The following is a 15805-nucleotide window of genomic DNA, read 5'->3' as shown; positions in this document are numbered from 1 at the left end:
TATTCAATTCAAGCACCTCTCCAACCACACTTGCTAAATCTCTAGCTCTAGAGACACTACACCTGAGGCTCAGAGGTTCCCTAGCAACATTATCTAGCTACAACTTGTTAACGCCGTTTTGTTTCTCCCTGCCTTAAGTTCTACAGTTATCTTACATTTACAGCAATTGCTACTGGTTTTCATATACGGTGTAATAAAGTTTCCCTGTAGAATGTAAAGGCATGTTTAAAGGAAAATAAGTGAGACAATTTAGAGAAAAGGTCAAGTAAACAAGAGTATAGGTAATACGCGGATGCGGCCTAAGTTGTGAAGCTGGAAAACACTGATGAGCCCAGGATGGATTTTGAGTAAAGGAACGACAAGATCAGACTGTGATTATGTGTAAAGCCGCCTCCACAAGCCACTACCTCACGCGTGGTACATTCCCTTGCTCCCTCTCCAGGCCTCAGTTTCTCCATCCGCAAAGCGGTGGGAGGGCGACCCTGCAGTCGCCCAGACCCGGGACTCAGGGCCCTCAGCCCAGCCCGCAGGCCCGTTACCCTTGGCAACCACCAGGGTTCACGCCATGGCGCCCGCCATCCCCGCTGGGGCTCAGCCTCCCGCTCCTCCCGGACTGCCCCGCTCCTCACCACTGCTCGGCTTTATCTCTCCACGTCAACACGGCCCTCATAGCGGTTTCCCTCACGCCTCGGGCCCCTCCTCCCCGCCTCAGCAACAGGCCTAACTCCGCAAGCCACTTTGTCTGCCGGCGCTACCCCGGCAACGCACATGCGCAGTGAGCTACGCACGAGGCAGAGAGTTCCGAGTGCGCATGTCTAAAAGGGAGGGCTAGAAAGAAGGAATGGGAGGCTAGAAGGCGTCCTCATATCTAGGACGCGCGCGATTGGTCGGAACGGGCAGGGGGCGGTGCGTCTTCCTCGACAAAGGATTTGATTGGCTGAGCCGTGGAAATGGCGGCTGTGGTTGAGGGGGGCGGCCGGAAAGCTGCTGAGCAGTCGGATAGACTTCCACTGCCTTCATCTTTTGGTTCCAGCCTAGAATTCCGAACTGAAGAAGTTTTCACCTCTAACTCCGCTCCACACTCAGAGCGACGCACCTTCTCAGCCTATTACTGCATCCGGAGCCCGCTTGAGGGACACGTCTGGGATGGAGAGTCCGAGCCTGGGGGACTGCGGAGCTGCCCCCTCGGTCATCGCCAACCAGCGCCTAGTCCCAGAGCGGCCCTGTGACCTCCGGCAAGTTATTGTCCCCTTTCGGGCTTCAGTTTCACCATCTGTAAAATGGGAGCGGGGAAGTAGAGGGTGGGTGGGCCTTTCTTACCTAGGGTGGATGGACACTTGGAGGCCGGCAGGGTTAGTTCCTGCGAACAGGGGCTGGAGTACTGAGTACTTGTGTATGTGCGGTGTGGGGCTAAGATGATTTACCTACTTTTTTTTTTCCCCCCAAAAAATGTGATTCTCAGAACTACCTTGAAAGAGGTATTACCTCCCTTTTACAGATGGAGAAAGAGACTTTGACAGGTTAAGTAACTTGCTCTTGGACCACATAGGTAGTAAATGGCAGAGCTGGGATTTGAACCCAGTCTGTTGATTTTATTTTATTTTTTATTTATTTATTTTTTTTAATTTTTATTTATTTATTTATTTATTTATTTATTATTTATGGCTGTGTTGGGTCTTCGTTTCTGTGCGAGGGCTTTCTCCAGTTGCGGCAAGTGGGGGCCACTCTTCGTCGCGGTGCGCGGACCTCTCACTATCGCGGCCTCTCTGTTGCGGAGCACAGGCTCCAGGTGCGCAGGCTCAGCAATTGTGGCTCACGGGCCTAGTCGCTCCGCGGCATGTAGGATCTTCCCAGACCAGGGCTCGAACCCGTGTCCTCTGCATTAGCAGGCAGATTCTCAACCACTGCGCCACCAGGGAAGCCCCAGTCTGTTGATTTTAAAGTTAGTGCTGTTTTCACCAGGATTCAGTTTCCTTATTGCCAAAATTGTGAACAGTATAATTTCTTAAGATCCACCCAGATCTCCCAAGTTATTTAACCCCGTATTACATCAGAAGACTTTGATTCTAATTCTAGTTGGTCACTGGCTCATGCTTTGTTTCCCTATTTGTAGAAGAGAAGTTGGTTAGACATCTCTAGAGACTCATCCAACTTTGAAAATGTAAATATGATTTAGTGATTAGGATACACTCTACTGAAGTTTTTCAACAATAGTACAGGGGGAGAAGTATTAGACCAAGATTTAGTAGACCTAGGTCCTGGAATCAGTTCTGCAAATAACTTAATCTTCCTGTCACTCAATTTTATCAATAAAATGAGAGTAATCCTTATCCTACCTACCTCACAAGGTTATCGGATCAAGAATGAAAGAGAGTTTGAAAATTCTTTATCAAATGTTCTTTACCTTTTAGAGGGTTACAACCTCTGATGAAAGTAATAGACACTGTCCCCCCACCGCCCCCAAAATGCACATATATATAAAAATTTTACCTCACTTATTTCGGGAGAAGGAGGGTATCTCACTGACTCATTTAAGCTGTTCTGTTGATCCCCAGGTTAGGAGCTCAGCTATTGGTTCATGTTTTTAAACTTACGCCAAGTGTCACCAGAAATCTCTATAACAGAGCTATTCAATGATTAACAAAAAAAATTTTTTTTCTAGCAAGTAGCTTGAGCTTTTCATTGTGCAGAGATTTCCAACCCTTTTGAACCATGTTGGAGGACAGGAAGATACTCTCATAGAATGACTGAGCCACACTGATTTTGATCTCTCCCGTAGTCCGAATAGTCCATGTGGTTCCTTCTCTGTTATGGACTGAAATTGAATAAGCAGAGTCAAATTAATTTTAAATGAGCTAATCACTTGGAGTTTGTTTTTTTTCAGGAAGGAAGATGTTGCTCTGGGATCAGAAAGAGTGGGAGAAGATGAGAAACAAATGGTGATAAAAAGCAGCAGTGAGTGTAATCCCCCGCTGCAAGAACCCGTTGCTTCTGCTCAGTTTGGTGGTAGCGCAATGACAGAGTGCCATAAGTCTGTACCGTGTGGATGGGAAAGAGTTGTGAAGCAAAGGTTGTCTGGGAAAACAGCAGGAAGATACGACGTATATTTCATCAGGTGAGCATGCAAGACGGTAAAGATAGTACAGCCAAATAATTTTGTCTAGACAGGTGGTAGGAAAGCATAGCAGGAGTTTTGGCTTTTTTCTGTTTTTACCATAAAACCATTACGGATTCTGTTCCTTCACTGTCACTGGTTAGTTACATCAGGTGAGTTGGGGACAAATACTTACATTTTCTGCTACTGTGAATGGCTACAGGTAAGGTTGCACTTAAGCTATATTTGTAAAATTATGTTCTGTTGTCATAGAGGAAACTATTTTAAAGTATCACTTTATCACTTTTTTAATTTTAAATGACAAATGCCCATGGCAAAGTTTGGAAATTATTAATAAAAAATCCTAAATGTGGTCCAGTTTTTTTTAAAAGTCACTTTTATTAACTAGCAATAAGTTTTCTTTAATATCATTTTCTAGCCCACAGGGACTGAAGTTCCGATCCAAAAGTTCACTTGCTAATTATCTTCACAAAAGTGGAGAGACTTCTCTTAAGCCAGAAGATTTTGATTTTACTGTACTTCATAAAAGGAGCATCAAGTCAGGATGTAAAGACCAAAGCATGGCAGCTCTGCCATCCCAACCGCAAAATGAAAGTAGCAATTCAAACCGGAGCCTCAGGACACGAAGCAGGTGGAAAAAAAATGTGGTTTCTTTGCCAAGTGCTAGTTTGGAATTGCAAGATAGCAGAGAACTCTCTAACTTTACTTCCATTCATTGGCTTTTGAAAGAAGATGACGGTGTTAATGATGCTGACTCCAGAAAGGTTAGAAAGTCCAAAAGAAAGGTGACTGTTTTGAAAGGGATTCAAATTAAGAAAACTAAAACAGGGTGCCGGAGGAGTCTTCCAGATCCTGTTCAAAGTAATAGAAAAAGAGCATCTGTGTATAATAAGGCAGCAGATGCTGAAAGTGACCCTCTTGCACAAGAAAGTCAGCTTGAGAGAACTTGCTGCGTCTCTGATGCCAGAGCGAGCGACAAGACCCTCACTGTTACCAGTGAAGAGGAGAGGCTTGGTAAAGAAAAATCATTGTGTTCAGGATCAGATTTTGAACAGACCACTTCTGGCATCATAAACAAATTACGTTCAACCGAAGAAGCAGGACACAACAAGAAGTGTGAGGGTACCTTTTTAGAATCTGAGGAAATAAGAACCAAAGTAGAAGTTGGGGAAAGGAAGGAGCATTTGCATATTGACATTTCAAAAGGTGGCTCTGAAATGGACAACAGCTCACAAACGGAGAAAGACTCTACTTCTGCGAAAATATTTCAAGGTATTCAGTGCACTAAGGTGCTGTTAAACATGTGATGAGGATTTTGCACTTCATGCCTGTACCCAGTTAGCATGTGGGAATAGAATGAAGAAGTAGGGCCAAATATCAGATACATTCTACCAGTTGGTCCTAGTGCCTTGTGTAACTGATATTTAAGCCCTTTTGTATGGCAAAGAAACAGCTGGCTACTGCCTTGATGCCCCCAACAGAGGAAATTGTGCCATTAACCGTTGCTACCATCCTGTTACAACACCTGGGACTCTCCTCAACAGTGCTGTCCCTTCTTCCCTTTTTTCCAGCCAGTAATCTTACAACTTTAGGGGAAATAAAAAGGTTTCACTTGTGAAAAGATTTGGGGAAGACTCCTTTTATACATAAACTGGTTGAGAATAGTATCTTCTCTTTGCACCCCTCCTGTTACTTATTACTGATGTGTGACTTCCAATTTAATTTTATATATCATAGTCATTTTTATCTTCTATTGTAATATAATGCTTCTCTAAAATGCTTTAGAGCTCTAAATAATTCAAAACTGTAATCACATAGTTCATCTATTATTTGTAATATGCTCTTAATACAGAGTTCAGAGCTTAACAGTTTTGCCTTTATAATACCTCAGTGAATAAGAGATAAAAGAAAGGAGACCTTTGAGCAACGCTATATTAGTTATTCATTATGCCATTATGGTATAATGAATAACTCCTTTAAAGAAGAATAGTAATTTTAAAGTCCTATGGGGAGACAGCGTGGACAGATTAGTAGAGCAGGTGGTTAGAGTTGGTTGCTGCTCCTGGTCCCACTCATGATTTTATTATGTCTTTGCTGTGCCTGGAATTTCTCTACCTTGAACAGAAGATGACCACATACACCTAGGAACTGCATAAAAATTCTCCAATGTGTCCTTTAAAGACCTTGAGCTTCCTAAAGCCTTGAGGTTTATGTAGATTTATTGCTAGTAAAATGGGCAAATAAAGTATCAAAAACATCCTTTTGTGACTAAAATGGATGTATCCTAGTCATCCTATGCATAAAGAAGTCTAGTTCTCAACATAAGTACGTTTACTGTAGGTAATAGGTATCCAACAGAGTAGTAAAGACTTTCCCAGTGCCTTAGTTAGAAATTGCCACATAAATTGAGCTTAGTCTCCTAGTAATAAAGGAGTAATTATCTATAGGAACCCACAGAAGAAATTATCAAGTAGGTAGTAAGAGCAGTTTTCTTTGTTCTGACTCTTTTTTACTTTCCACTGGGCTTTGCCTCTTCAAACTAGAATAGCAAAAAAACACTAGACTGATTATCTGGAGACGTGGATACTTGTCCCAATCTATAGTCAGTCCCACTATTGTTTTCAGATAGTTGCTTAATTTCTAAGCCTTAGAGTCTTCATCTGTAAAACACAGGTAATAACCCTCACCAGTCCTGTTTTTCATATCATGAATACTGTAACGTAAAATGAGAAGTGAAAAAGATGGCTTCACGCTAGACAAATGCAAGGTATTATTAACTGACATTCAAATTTAGAGGGTATGGCTATAGGGAGTATTAAATGTGATGATTTTAGAAACTTGAAAGCCTAATAATGGTGGTCAAAGAGTCTTTGTTAAGTTAAACTTCCCAGTAGATAGTGGCCTTAGGTGTTCTAAGATCCAAATCTTAGGCTTTCCTGCAGGTTCTGTTTTATCTGTATCCTTTTTTTTGTTTGTTTTTTGTTTTTTTTAGTAAAAGTATTCACTGCAGAATATTTGGAAAATTAAAAGAAAAAAATTAGCAACAACCATTATGCCATTTTGGTTTATTCTAATCTCTCACATTTTTTTCTTTTTTTATTAAATTGGGATCATATGTTGAATATTGCTTTTTTTCACTTAAAAATTAATGACATGGGAAAAATTCATGATGTAGTCTCAAAATATTTTAATAACCACATTGTACAAATGTCATAATTTAAAATATTCTATATTATTTCCAATTTTTCAATGTAGTGAACTCTGAACAAAAATCATAGAGAACTAGTATAATAGTGGTTAAAGGCATGGACTCAGGAACCAGACTGCCTGGATTAGAATTTCAGCTCTTGACACTACTAGCTGTGGCACCTTGGGCAAGTTACCTAGCTTCTCTGTACCTCAATTTCCTTATTTGTGAAGTGGAGACAAAATAGTACCTACCTTGCTCATAGGTCATTAGTAGGAGTAAACTGGTTAATTTTTGTGAAGTGCTTAGAATAGTGCTAAACTGAACGTTTTATAGCAGTAGTGTGTTGTTGTTGTTATTTGCAGCCCTGAATATTACTTTAGGCTGAACCATAGATTCTGTAAACAATGTTCACTCTTTCCTTTTCAGAAGACACCATCCCACAGACACAAATAGAAAAAAGGAAAAGAAGCCTGTATTTTTCCAGCAAATATAACAGACAAGGTATCCCTTTTCCAATCAGAAAACCAGGCTTTAAATCTATTTCAAGTGTTCCCCTCTAATACAGTGTGTTTGTTTAGCTCTTAGTCCCCCACGACGCAAGGCCTTTAAGAAGTGGACACCTCCTCGGTCACCTTTTAATCTTGTCCAAGAAACACTTTTCCATGATCCGTGGAAGCTCCTCATTGCGACTATATTCCTCAACCGGACCTCAGGTTTGTGGATTCTTTTAATTTTTGGCGTAGTAGAGACAGTGTGATGAGGAGAACTGATCAGGAAACCTGGTCTCAAGTTTGATTTTGACCTCAGGTAAGGCCTTCTTTCAGTCAGTCCTCAAACTCTTCACCTATAGACTAGATGACATCCAACAGCCTTTTTAGCATTAAAGAACAGATTTCCATTTATGTTCTACTTCCAAATTACTTTTAGTCATCAATGAAAATCCGTTACTTAACCTTCCTCCTCTCTGTGTCATGTATAAAAGTATTTCTTTTTCATTGGATGCTTTCTTAAATGTCACTGGCACCTTATGTTCTGTATGGTTTTACACTAGTTATATGATGATCTGATTATTTAAAAACCAATATCATGCAAGGCCAGGTTTTGGCATAATTCAGACTGTTAACCAAATCGGTTGATGGTGTTGGGTTTTGACTCTGAGAGTGGTTGCTGATTTAGGTAATGTCTTCTCATCAGTGGTTTAAAAAGAAAGAAAGAAAAAAACTCTCTATATGAGATTTCTAGATAAAGAAGTACGTGAGCCTAAAATCAGCCCATCTGGAGGCTTGTAGTCACGTAGTTACTTTTACTTCCCAGGCAAAATGGCAATCCCTGTGCTTTGGCAGTTTCTGGAGAAGTATCCTTCAGCTGAGGTAGCGAGAACTGCAGACTGGAGAGATGTTTCAGAACTTCTTAAACCTCTTGGTCTCTACGATCTTCGAGCAAAAACCATTGTCAAGTTCTCAGGTACTTTCCCATATACCCAAAGGGAAAAACATAAATTGTGCCTATTTAAGAGAGCCACACCTTAAACTTTAATGTCCTCAGTTGCGACATTAATAGAGGTCATTCAGCTCAAGCACTGAAGGCATTTGAAGATAGTTCGCTTGCCCCAAAGTGCAGTCTCCCGCTGACCCAGGTGATAAATCTTTGCCCAGCACCAGGTCAGGCCGTGTGAGCAGGATTAGAGGAAGAAGTCAGTGAAGCAGAAAGCCCAGTTGACCTCAGGGACATTACCCCTGTCTCGTTAGGTCAGCACAAAACAATAATGGTTAGTGAGTGGCAGACAAGCAGGTCAGACAAGGGTGGTGGCTGCAGGAATTCAGAAGAAAGCAGCCACAAGTCAGGCTGTTAGGAGAGATTCTTTCCCGTCCCTTTCTGTTGTTTCTCCTTTTCAGGGAAAGTATTTTCCTAGAGGCTGACCTGATATGTGGGGTGTTGTATTCTCAGATGAATATCTGACAAAGCAGTGGAGGTATCCGATTGAGCTTCATGGGATTGGCAAATATGGCAACGACTCTTATCGAATTTTTTGTGTCAATGAGTGGAAGCAGGTAAGGCCCATCTCTGGCACATTTTGTCTCTGAGGCAAAGTAAGTCCACCGTTATGGTTAAAACTATTTCTTGGACACATGTGCTATTACAGTCACAACCAGCTTTGTTCCAAGCTTGAGGGGCAGTGGTGGCTTGGGGTTATTGACAGCAGGAGAGGGTCCATAGATTTCCCCAAGTCCACAAAGACTCCCTGGTCTCTGACTGACCTCCACTGGTTTGCCACTTCTAGCCCTGTTCCTGTTATTCCCATTCACGTACTGTCTCTAGGCCTGATGTGGTTTTCCTCCTGTCACAGTCATACTCGCCTTCAAAAGCACACCACTGAAGGGAAGCAGGCAGGTGCGGGATTGGAGTGCACGCTTGTTGGGTTTCTCCTAGTGGTCTCAGACTATTTTTGTGGTAGGTGGGTCCTACTTCGGCTGCCCATTCTACTGAGTATGCCCAGCCCATGGGCATCTGGGTGGCATCCTGGCAGCTGATAGGCACTGCCACATAGCCTGTACACTCTCCTCTTAGTCTGTGACTTGCCCTAAAGCATTTAGCTGGGAGGTCTGGCCAAGCCCATCCCTGCTTCACCATTTATTGTGACCTGAGCAGTCCATTTAACTCTCAGGGTCTATAACCTCCTGGAAAATGGCATATTAATACTTGACTCATGTTATCACCACCCTCCACACTGAGTCCCAGTGAAGATCAGTACCAAATTGGAAAGTACTTTGTAAACTGTAAAGGATTGCTTTGATGTAAGGTATAATTTTAACCATTCCTGAATCTCATTAGGGTAAAGGTTATCATTTTCAGGTATATTGTCATAAGGTATTGTTCCCCCACCATATCTTTAAAAAGCCAATTAAAAAAATGTATTTCTGGGCTTCCCTGGTGGCGCAGTGGTTGAGAATCTGCCTGCCAATGCAGGGGACACGGGTTCGAGCCCTGGTCTGGGAAGATCCCACATGCCGCGGAGCAACTAGGCCCGTGAGCCACAACTACTGAGCCTGCGCATCTGGAGCCTGTGCTCCGCAACAAGACAGGCCGCGATAGTGAGAGGCCCGCGCATCACGATGAAGAGTGGCCCCCGCTTGCCACAACTAGAGAAAGCCCTCGCATAGAAACGAAGACCCAACACAGCCAAAAATAAATATAAATAAATAATAAATAAATAAAAAGTGCATACGTAACTCTGTGTCTGGTGCACAGTAGGTGCTTAGTTTAAAAAAAAAAAAATGTATTTCTGATTAACTTACATAAGGCCTCTGTCTCTTAATGTGTTGTATTTCTTCCAGGTACACCCTGAAGACCACAAGTTAAATAAATATCATGACTGGCTTTGGGAAAATCATGAAAAGTTAAGTCTATCTTAAAACTCTTTGACGTTTTCAAGCTTGTTTTTATGCATTGCTTTGCACTTTGATTCTTAAAAGCTCCACTAAGCACAACCGCCTTTCCAGGCGTATAGATTCTAATCAGCCCAACTAGAAACCTAATGTGTGTCTTAATGTGTGTACCACCGGAAGATCTTTGCTACTGAATGTGCTACGACATGTTCTGAGATTTTTTTTAAAAATAAATTGTTATTTGACAACAATCCTAAAAATGTATATGGCTTTTCCAATAATGAAATGTGATTTGAAGTTTAAAAAAACTTTCCTCAGTTATTAATAATGCAAAGCAAATTTCTATCAACCTTGCCTGAGGGAAGATTAGACCTCCTGTTGTCCTTCTATAGAAAATGATGTCACACAATTGTTATATGAAGAAGCAAAGAGTTTTCAGCCACACATGTCAGAAAAGATATGATAGGGTAAATCAGGCAGTTAATTAATAAAGTATTTTTATTAAAAAATGCTAACCTCCAAAGAAAAATAAGATTATTTTGTCATCATGTGTCCTTGATGACTGTCTGCTGGCTTTTAGGAATTGGAGATTTGGCCATTTGATAACCTAATGTGCATATCTGCCTGCAGTTCTGTTGCAGAGTGTTGGCTTCTGGCTCACGCATTTACCTTGATGGCTATGTGAAAACTGGAGCATTTACCCATCTCCCATCTTCCAGCTGGAGGACAGGACCTTTTAAGTTTTATGCCATTTTTAAAACAGGTATTATAATGGTATAGCTCAAATACTGAAACATTTACTTCAGAAGGAACTCACAAAACAAACAAAAATCTAAGTTATTAAATCTTGATTATCAATTGTCATTTTAAGGCATAATTTGGAAATTAAATTGATTGAATAAATGAAAAACAAATTGTTAGGGAAACTACCTTTGATGTAGGGTAGAGTGTGAACAGAACCGGGATACAGTGTGCTGCAGAGCTAGTTGGTTGTTTCCACTATAGTGAGTGAGATTCATTTTTTAGAGAAGGATGGATTTTGACCATCCTTCAAAATCCAGGAACAGGAAAACTGGCCACACACACGCACACCTCCAAGGCAAACATCCACTTCATAACCTCCCATCACGTTTTTATTTAACAGGTATCAGAGTAGCATTCACTAAGTGCAAAGCTCTGTGCCAGGGAGGGGCACAAAGATGAAAAGGCTCTGTAGAGACCCTCACGGGAGAGAGAAAGGGACACACAATAATGAAAGGGAACAAAAGGGGTAAGGTGTGGGGACAGGGTGCCCAACCCTGCAGCGAAGAGTCCAGAGGGGCCCCTGCAGCCCCGGGCGTGCCTGGGGTCAGAGGATAGGGCAGGCAGCAAGCTTGGGGCATCAGGTGTGGCGTGGCGGTGGGACCTGCTGTCCAGTCCCGGCCCGGCATCTCCATCAAGACTGTGGGCCTGCGGGTGCAGCAGGGGAGCTCTGCAGCAGCCAGGCCGGGCTTTTCCCCTTTCCTGCAGGTGAGCTTGCCTGGCCTCTGTACCTGTTTCCTCATCTGTTGAACGGATCAGTGGTGCCTACCTCACGCAATTATGATTATTAAGTTAATGTATGAAATTGCTTAAATGGAGCCTGGCTTACAAAAGTGCTACATTCATGAGGCCCATAGGGATGGTCTGAGTGACGACCTCAGGTTGTTGAGAGGGTCACAAAAAGAACGCATTTCAGTAAGGATGGTACCTTATGCAGAGTAAGCACTCAAGTGTTTGGGTCTTTTCTAACTTCTTTATTTGCGACAAAATCCACATTAACATACAATTGATTTAACCATTTTTTAAAGTGTACAATTCAATGGTTTTTAGCACATTCACAGTGTTGTGCAACCATCATCACTAGCTCCAGGATATTTCCATCACCCCAACAAGAAACCCGTTACCTGTTAGCAGTCAAACCCAACGATCCCTCCCTCCCCCAGCCTCTGGCAACCACTTGTCTGCTTTCTGTGTCTATAGATTTGCCAGTTCTGGGCATTTCTTACAAATGGAATCATATAATCTGTGGCCTTTTGTGTCTGGCTTCTTTCACTGGGCATATTTTGAAGGTCCGTACATGTTGCAGTATTACTGACCCAGGTTCTTAGACTCTAATCAACAGAAATTGATAAGAGGCCAGATGAGAAATTCAGGCAAGGCTTTATTGGGACTAGTGCTGCGGCAGGAGGGAGTGAAAACAAATAACAAGTTCCCTTGCTCGCTTCTTGGGTGGAGGGGGGTGAGCAGGTCCCTTAAATGGGGCAAGGGTAGAGGCTGACCCATGGGTTGGGCTGGAGGGGTGGCTTAGGTGGTCTGCCCACCCCCCTCGTGGTGCTGTGTGCAGAGATCATGCGCAGTACCCTGCTTTTGCTCCCCACACCTCAGAAGTGGCAGTTGGGTTTTGGTCTTTTTGTATCATGTTGTTCATAATTGGCCACAACTGCACATATGTGCAGTTATTTTTCATCCCTTATGTAGTTTCTTACTCGAGGAGACACTTGTCCAGGTGTAAGCACTGCAGCAAAGGGTCCCAGGTCCCAGCCTGTCTCAGCAGCATGTGTCAATACCTCATTCCTTTTTATGACTAAATAATATTCCGTCGTTTGGATAGATCACCTTTTGTCTATCCATTCATCAGTCAATGGACATTTCAAATATTATTAATACTCCAGTTCTCAGGTTCTATAATTCCAAACCATGGCACCCTGTCTTTCAGGGACAAAGCATACCAAAAACACTGCCTCTATTTGGCCACGACTCTCTCGGGTTCTCTCTGGAGGAGGGAGCGCCTGTTCTTTGGGTGAGAACACAGCCCTAAACATGTGGAGACCTGCTGGAGACCCTACAGTTTACAGGAAAACCTGGGATTTATTACTCCAGATTCAAGGGCCACTGGGCCAACCTAAGAAATCCTCCCTTTTGCGGAGCCGGATGCTCTGCACCGTTTCCTCGCGGCCCCTCCCAGGACCCTCCAAGGGAGCGAGACTGTCGGGGTCTCCTGCTCGGGAGGATCCTCTCCCCGCGGGCCTCCGGCCACGTGGCGGCACCCAGCCAATCAGCGCGGGGCGTCCGTAGTCTTGGCAGCAGTTGCGCCAAGCTCTGCAAGTCACGGGTCTCTTGCAAACTTGGTATTACTGTTTTTCTGGTACCCCATACCCCCGCGCAAGCAAGCACACACAGACACACACACACATGCACATTCGCACGCTCTCTTCAGCACCCGCTCCCGGCGCCGCGACCACGGACTATTCTTCTGAAAAGTACGAGGCTGTGTTCCGGTCTCTGCTCCGTAAGTTCACCCTAAGCTCCCGGGAATCAACGCCAGCTCCAGGAAGCCCTCAACCCCCGGGTGGACGGGTGCAAGTGGGGTGAGGGCTAGGACAGGGACGGATATCTCATTGTGTCGTCCTCTCTCTGGGTGCAGGGTTGCCAGGGTGTCGGGGGCAGGTAGTGCATGTTTCTCAGATTTCCTTGCCCGGTCTGGAGGAGCAGGCCGAGTTGCTTTGGCTTGGAACCAGCGGCCCAACCCATGGGCCCAGGAAAGGTGTCCAGGCCCTCTGGCTGGCCCTACTTCTTCGCTAGACATTAGTGTGTTCAGTATGGGAGAAGAGGCATGGAGAAGACCATCAGTCTTCAAAATTTTGGTGATAGCTTGCTGTCTTTGACAAGCACTGCAACTTCAGAGGTGAAAGACAGATAAATGGATACTTACAGAAGAAGAAGGGATGAATACTGGGTCCAGGGGTGACACCCAGGAGTAAGAGGTCTGCTAAATGCAGAGGTTGGGGAGGAATGGTTCCAAGGTCCTGGAGAGCTCTTTACACTGGAGCTTAAATTAAGGATACAAGGGGTTATCCAAGCCAAAAGGGGGAGGAAAGGTATTCCAGACCAAGGGAACAGCATGCACAGAGGCCCAGAGACATGGGGTCTTCAGAAAACTGCTGGTAGTTTGAGTGTTGCTGGAGATGAGAGGCAAGAGGGGTCAGAAGGGACAAGATCAGGCGAGATCTTGTGAGCCAGGAGATGGGGAAGCCACTGAGAATGACAGGATTGGATTGGGAGCGTCAGCAAATGCAGAGTCTGAATTGGCAAACTCACAATGTTGGGAGTGGGGTGATCTGGGACTGTCCCAAATTCCCAGGCCAAAGATACTGGGAGGTGAGGGAAAGGTGCCAGGCTAGAGGGCGCTGATTGGATGAGGAACTTGGAAAGAGTTCAGACTTGGTTGAGTTGGAGATCCTCGTAGGCCGTACAAGTTGAGATGCTTTAGGAGCAACTGTATGTAGAAAGTTGGAGCTAATTCCAAGTCATAAATATTGGTATGGGTGTCCTCTGCATATGGAGGGCCACAGAAATGAGAGTGGAGGAGAGTGTTTGGTGGGGGGGGAAGAGTGCCCAAGTGTAAGCCTGGAGGCTCCACATTTTAGGAGTGGGGAGGAAAAGAGAGGCCAAGAACAAGTGGCCAGAGAGGTAGGATGGAACTTAGGGAGAGATTTGTATCAAGAGCCAAGAGAAAAAGAGAATTTCAAGGAAGTATTGAATTGTCTCCAGACACCTGAAGGGCTGTCCCAGAAAAGAGGGAACAAATGTGTTTTCTGGGGCATCATTGGGGGAGCACTAGGACCAAGGGTCGTAGAAATTCCAGGGAAACAAATTCTAGGTCAATATAAAGAAGTCTTTTCTAGCAGTTGGAATTAGGCCCTCACATTGTTAAGTAGAGAACACCCTGTCACTGGAGGTATATACAAACAGGCGAAGTCCGCAGGGGCATTGTAGAAAGAGTTCCCTGACCTGGGCAGGCAATGGGACTAGTTGGCCGCTGAGAGCTGGCCTCATTAATCCCTGGGGAACATTTTCACACAAGCTCTACCCACAACCACATGGTGACCTCTTTTATTCTAAGAGCCTGCCTCACTTTCCTATCAACGAACAGAGGACCCCAAAGACCACTAGAATGCAAGCTCCATGGCATGGTGGGCCTGCAGCCTTCGCTCTCGAAGGGGAGGAGAGTGGGGGGAGGTTAGGGAGGAAACGGAGCCGAGCCCCAGCAAGGTAGCTTTGCAGGCCACTGTGAAAGAGGGTCGTTTATTCTAAGAGCAGGAGAAGCCATTTCAGTGAAGCCATTGCAGGGTTTCCGAGGGGGAAGGGATGCCTCTGGCTAAAGGCAGATCATGGATTCGGGGTCTAGGGGGGGCTCAAGTGGAAGGGGCGAGACCAGTGAGGGGCATATTTTGAATGTGTTCCCATGGGCTGCAGAGTACAGTGTAAACCCCTGAACCTGGCGCTGGAGATCACTCCAACTGTATTTTCCATTAACCTCGTCCTTCGCACACAATGTGCTTCCAATTTGTGAAACTGTTTAGTAACCCTCAAGTCCCTAAACCCCACCCTGATCGATCCCCATGCTGGCCCCTCTATCCCTTGAAACCCGACTCATTCTGAAAGCACACTCAATGTCCCCTCCTGCATGATGACCTCCCAGATCCCTCGGTCAGCGTCTCTCCCCTGACTGAAACCACCTTGTAACCCCTCTGGTTACCCCACCTTGTTCTGTGCCAGCATACTGCCTGTTGGGCACCCAGCCAGTACCAAGCACTGGGTAACTTTCAGTAAATGCTGGTTTGATGAATGACTAAATTTTCAGTCGTACCGAACATCTTGTCCTCAAAGAAATGATAAATGGGTTGTTGAGAAGTACTTACTTCTGTCCACATTGATGTATACATACTTTAATTATTTTCTGACTATGAAAGGAATACACGGGCATTGTAAAGGGACTTAACAAATGTACTGACTGTTCACTTTGTGCCAGGCTGGGTACCGGGGATGCACAGGAAGTAAGACACAGTTCTTGCCATTGGGAAACTCACAGGCTGTTGGGAAAGAAAAGTATCTTCATCCAGAAAAATATGGTAAATGCTATGAGGGGGCTAAGCGTAGGGGCTATGGGGACCAAGAGGGGCACGAGGGAGAGGCTGGGATGCTTCAGGGGACAGTAATGCCTGAGCTGAGCCTCAAAGGCTAAGTAGGGAATAATCAAGTGAACAGGGGAGAGACAGAAGCGTGTTTCAAAGACAGGAAAGAGCACGGTTT

General features: G+C 44.4%; 2 protein-coding genes across 7 annotated transcripts in view; one reads left to right on the top strand and one right to left on the bottom strand.

Annotated features, from left to right (window-relative positions):
• IFT122 (intraflagellar transport 122) overlaps positions 1-781 on the bottom strand; it is a 75383-nt gene extending 74602 nt beyond the window's left edge. For all 6 annotated transcript variants that reach the window (XM_059940428.1, XM_059940427.1, XM_059940429.1 and 3 more), the window contains exon 1: positions 630-781. In XM_059940428.1, the coding sequence (XP_059796411.1) occupies positions 630-670 (41 nt within the window). In that variant the 5' untranslated portion in view covers positions 671-781. The remainder of the gene's footprint in view (positions 1-629) is intronic.
• Positions 782-954: 173 nt separating this feature from the next.
• Positions 955-10496, top strand: MBD4 (methyl-CpG binding domain 4, DNA glycosylase). Its single transcript, XM_059940423.1, has 9 exons — positions 955-1235; positions 2885-3115; positions 3534-4387; positions 6732-6806; positions 6884-7018; positions 7620-7769; positions 8253-8356; positions 9641-9702; positions 10322-10496. Exons 1-9 carry the CDS (start codon positions 1147-1149, stop codon positions 10374-10376), a joined length of 1755 nt encoding a protein of 584 aa, XP_059796406.1. The 5' UTR covers positions 955-1146; the 3' UTR covers positions 10377-10496.
• The last annotated feature ends 5309 nt before the right edge of the window (positions 10497-15805 follow it).

This window comes from Balaenoptera ricei, chromosome 11 (genome assembly GCF_028023285.1).
Source record: "Balaenoptera ricei isolate mBalRic1 chromosome 11, mBalRic1.hap2, whole genome shotgun sequence".
Classification (NCBI taxonomy): Eukaryota; Metazoa; Chordata; class Mammalia; order Artiodactyla; family Balaenopteridae; genus Balaenoptera; species Balaenoptera ricei.
The sequence above is the reverse complement of the archived record's forward strand: the minus strand, read 5'-3'. Positions and strand labels throughout refer to the sequence as shown.